The sequence below is a fragment of the Mus caroli genome, chromosome 6 (genome assembly GCF_900094665.2).
Source record: "Mus caroli chromosome 6, CAROLI_EIJ_v1.1, whole genome shotgun sequence".
NCBI lineage: Eukaryota > Metazoa > Chordata > Mammalia > Rodentia > Muridae > Mus > Mus caroli.
Genome location: NC_034575.1, coordinates 55,654,358 through 55,659,621, shown reverse-complemented (window position 1 = coordinate 55,659,621; position 5,264 = coordinate 55,654,358). Strand labels below are relative to the sequence as shown.

The following is a 5,264-nucleotide window of genomic DNA, read 5'->3' as shown; positions in this document are numbered from 1 at the left end:
TTTTCCCTTTATCTATTTGATCCTTTTTTATTTCTTTCTTTAGTTATTGGCCTAGTTAAGATTTCAAGCACTATACTGAATAAAAATGGAAATGAAGTCCAATTAATGCATGGTGTAGTTTAACTCCAAAATTTCATTGTTAAATTTTAGTTTGAATAATGTGTTAGTTAGGGTTTCTATTGTGACAAAACTTCAGGACCATAAGCCACTCCGGGAAGAATGGTTTATTTGCTTACACTTCCACATAACTGCTCGCCATGGCTAGCTGATCTTGCTTTCACATAGAAGCTAGGACCATCAACCACAGTAGGCTGGACCCTTCCACATCAATTAAGAAGATGCCCTGCAACCCAGTCTTATGGAGATATTTTCTCACTGACACCCCCTTATCTCAGATCACTCTAGTTTCTGTCAAAGTGACATAAGAACTAGCCAGCCCCAATAACCAATTTAAAGATGAAAAGTGGGATGTTGGAGTCATTCCACATGGCTATTATTGTACCAGAACCCATCTGATTTTTACGTGCTTTATGGAAACATGATTTGTTTTATGCTTAATGTATTCATATTTATAATGGTCATTGGTTATTGATGAATAGCTTCTTTATTAATATGTAGCGATTTTTTTGACTTCTAATTCTTTTGGTTGGATGCACCCTATCAATATTAGAAAAGCTATGTGAGGTGGTATATGGATTTGATTTACTTTATAGTTTTTCATCCTTTGAGTCTCAATATGTTTGAGTCTTTGCTTATGAGATGTGTTTCTTGGAGACAACTGACAATTCTTATTTTCAAAATAGTTAGCTGGACTGTGTGTTTTTATCAGTAAGTTGAGGCCATATATACTTAAAGTCATTATTGAGAGATGTTCACTATTTCTCTTGCTTTTGTTTGTTTGTTTTGTTTGTTGTTGTTTTTTGTTGTGGTATTACTATTCCTTTCTTTCTCTCCTATTTTTCTAAAAAATTTATTTTATGTATATGAGTGTACTGTCTTCAGACACACCAGAAGAAGGCGTCAGACCCTATTACAGATCCACATGGTGAGTCATCATGTGGTTGCTGTGAATTGAACTCAGGACCTCTGGAAGAGCAGCCAGTGCTCTTAACTGTTAAACCATCTTTCCAGCCTCCTTTCTCTCCTATTTTTTTTTCACTGTTCAAGGTTTATTTGGTGTTTCCATTGGCATGACACTTGGGTGGTTGGTTCCATCATCCATATGCAGATCTTACATCTCACATAATATTGCAATGCACACTTCAGACACATATAATATATAAAATATCCTGTACAACATTTATGCACAAGACATACACACTGGAGTCAGGTTAGGACTAACTGGGAACTCGTTGGCCTAGGCATGTTTGGTGAGGGTGCGCAGGGCAGCAATGCAGCAGGCTCACAGGGTAATCGAAGCCTGCACAGTTGGCAGTGTGTCTCGGAGACAGTGGGACTGTCACACTAACCAGGTCACCACTACACAAGTACCACTTGGCAGCAGGGCACAGCTGTGGGGAGTGAGATGTTTCCCCACACCACCTCAACACCACTGAACTAACCACAGCTCAGACGAGAGGGGTGTGGTCTGCCTAGAATCCCTGCTGCAGCCTGGACAGTGAAGTGCTAGGACACTGGGAAGACTTTAGAACTGCAGCTCCTTCTGGATTCCCCAGAGGGTGTCTGCACTCTTCTTCAGGCGGGCCTCTTCCTCGGGAGTCAGTGTCACCTTCACAACATCGGAGATTCCATTTTGTCCCAGGATACATGGGACACTGAGGAAGACATCATCATTGATTCCATAGAGACCCTTAATCATTGTGGAAATGGGATGCACCCGCCTAAGGTTCTTCATTATGCTCTTGGCCAAGTCTGCCACAGAGAGGCCAATGGCCCAGGATGTGTAACCTTTCAGCTTGATCACCTCGTAGGCACTGTCCACCACCTGCTTGTGAACCTCCTTCCACTGCTCCTTGTCTGCGTCAGTGCCAAGTTCTGGGTTCAGAGACTTCAGGGAGACGCCNGCAACATTCACACCACTCCACACAGGCACACTGGAGTCACCATGCTCTCCCAGGACCCAGCCGTGACAGCTCATNGCGTGAACCCCCAGCCTTTCTCCCATCAGGTAACGGAACCGAGCTGAATCCAGATTGCAACCACTTCCAATAACTCGGTTTTTGGGAAAGCCACTGATTTTCCAAGCCACGTAGGTCAAGATATCCACTGGATTGGAGACGATCAGCAGCTTGCAGTGTGGACTGTACTTGACAATGTTGGGAATGATAACTTGAAGATGTTCACGTTTCGCTGGACCAGGTTGAGTCGGCTCTCNCCCTCTNGCTGNCNGGCCCCCNCNGTGATNATGACCAGCTTGGAGTTNGCAGTTACACAATAGTCTTTGCTGGAGACAATTTTTGGTGTTTTAAGGAAGAGGCTGCCATGCTGGAGATCCATCATCTCGCCCTTGAGTTTGTCTTCCATGACGTCAACAAGGGCAAGCTCATCCGCCAAGTCCTTCATTAAGATACTGATGGCACAAGCCATGCCAACAGCACCAACCCCAACAACTGTAATCTTGTTCTGGGGAGCCTGTTCTTCCTTAAGAAGATTCACAATCAGCTGGTCCTTGAGGGTTGCCATCTTGGACTTTGAATCTTTTGAGACCGCTAGTGCACGATGGGGGGCGACGGGCGAGCAGAAGCAGCGTGGCCTGGGCTAGGCGACAGTGGCTCCAGCACCCCTATTTTTTTTTATTAAATGTTTGATGGTTTACTGGGTTGAACATATTGGACTCCTTCCCACCCTGTTCACCTATTCTTTTCATGAAATTATTCTTTTACATATACTCATGATTGGCACTGGCTTCTTTTCTCTTATCTGTACAGTATTATGTTAAGAAAACAGGATTAATGGTCATAAAGTGCCATTATGCCAATAGCTCATATTATATTATGCTTATGTTGAAAAGTTCTTATTTCTCTATTTTAAAAGATACCGATCCAATACAAGTACACAGATAGTTACTTTCAGTGCTGAAAATATATTCTTACATGATGTGCTTGCCTCCATAAATGAACTATTTTTTAAATAGCTTTTATTATTGTTTTGGGACATCTTGGCTGTAATGTTATGGGTTTTTTTTTTTCCTTTTTCTGTCTGTTTGGAGCACTAAATGCCCATTTCTCTAAGCACAGAAAAATTTTTCTGTCATAATTTTATTAAATATAATTTAATGAAATGTTTTGTTTGTGTATGTGCATATGATATGTATTTGTGCTTGTCTGTATGTACATATGTGCTATGGGTGTGCATGCATGTATATGTATGTGTGTATGGAGGGCACAGGTTGGCATCAGGTGGCTTCATCAATTGCTTTGTATATTACTTTTTGAGGCAGTGTGTCTACATGACCCCTGAGTTTATCTGTTGCTTAGACTTGCTGTCTAGCAAGTTCTAGAATTTCACCTGCTTCTATACCATCAGGCCTAGCATTAAAGTAACAGGTAGGCTCAATCAGGCTTTTATGTGAGTTGCTACATGCTGGGAATCTGTAAATTCATTCCTTTATCTTTATGTGGAAGCACTTTATCTAATGAGTTATCTCCCTAGACATAAAAAGCATTTATAATCTTAGCTCTTTTTTGTTTGTTTTGGATTCCTGAGTTCATTTGGTCTTTTGATTTTGCAAGTTGTCATCATGGTTTTTTTTGTTTTTGTTTTTCTTTTTTTGATTGGTGTTTGAATGTAGAATTTCATTAACCTTGATCATTCCTGATACTCTTTATTCTGTTTGGGAAAATTTATAGGTAATTCTCTCCATTCATATTTAATACATTGAGTTTTTATTCCAAATATTTTTATTAGTTTGGTTTTTAAAAAAAATCTTAATTTCCTCCTTTTTCTTTATGTTACTGACTTATTTTTTTTATACATATCATTAATGATCTCACCCATCTCCTTTATGCTGCAGACTCCCTAGGACTCAATTCATTCTGTTAGTTTGTACTCTGTTACAATCATTGATTGGCTTCCTACTAACTCTTAAGTCTCCTTCGTGTTACTTCTGTCAGCATCCTTTGCTATAGTTGCTGAAGATTTGTGATATTTGGGAAGAATCCTGTTTCCTTCCTTTCTTTTTCATGATTGTTACTGGATTGTGATTCGCACATCTATGGATCTTTCTTTAGTTTCATTGGGATCTTCTTACTGGATAGACTGGTTGTGAGGGCCCATCCTCCAAAAGTACTCACAGAGAAGCAGACAGCTTTCTTGAGTTTTTTCCTCTTGAAGTTTGTTGGAAGCCCTAAATAGTGACAGGCACTCTCAAAGCAGAGGTCTCTTTTAGCAGTCACCAGCTGTGATATAACAGGGCTGCCATTTTCTCCTGCTAGTCAGCATTAGATCTTTGATAATTTTCCAATGCTAGTGTGCATCAATTATGTGTATAATAACATAAATATGGTTTTTTAGTGCTGACATTAACTCAGTGCTGTGATTCACTTCATGTGTAAAATGCCTTAGTCCAGGTGAACATGTTCTAGATTCATTTTGTGCCTTAGTGGCTAAGACAGTCAGGAAGAAAGCCAGAAGCCCTATCTCAAACGATCCTTGCACAGTGCTTCCTGGCCAACTCAACTGTTTAGGCGTTCTGATTGGCAATCTCCATGTCAAGAACCTGACAGCCTCCACAATTATTGTCAGAAGTAATGTTGGGAGCATCCTTCTGTGTGGTATTTGAATTGGAGCTTACAAGCTAGCATTTCCTTCTTGCTGTGACAAATAAACATTGGAAAAACAGCAGCAAGACCACAGGAGTCATTTTTTGGAGGGTGGCAATATCTTATTGAAAATAATTTAATGTAAAAATAGCAAAAATACTTAGCAACAGCGTATGTGCCTCAAAATTGAAAAAAAAAAAAAAGAACTTTTCACCATTTACTAATCCTATGTCCACTAAATAAGAGACAGGGAGAGCACCAGGCATGACCCTATATTCTCTTTCTGTTTCTGCTGCTAGTAGAATTAGATCACTTATCTTTGTCTAAATTCTGAATGCAATTAAAATTTGGTTTCCTACCAGAGGAAAGAAGTATATAATAATTAAAATGGTGGGAGGGTCTTGTGTTTCTATTTGTTTTTTTTTTTATTACGTATTTTCCTCAATTATATTTCCAATACTATCCCAAAAGTCCCCCATACCCTCCCCCCCAATTCCCTACCCACCCATTCCCATTTTTTGGCCCTGGCGTTCCCCTGTACTG

At 40.0% G+C, this 5,264-nt stretch overlaps 1 protein-coding gene across 1 annotated transcript; it reads right to left on the bottom strand.

Moving 5' to 3' along the window:
• Positions 1 to 1,318: 1,318 nt before the first annotated feature.
• Positions 1,319 to 2,733, bottom strand: LOC110296103 (L-lactate dehydrogenase A chain-like). The gene is given in 2 exon segments (XM_021164649.1): positions 1,319 to 2,289; positions 2,292 to 2,733. Coding segments are annotated over 2 exon segments (996 nt in total). The 5' UTR covers positions 2,644 to 2,733; the 3' UTR covers positions 1,319 to 1,645.
• Between the last annotated feature and the right edge of the window lie 2,531 nt (positions 2,734 to 5,264).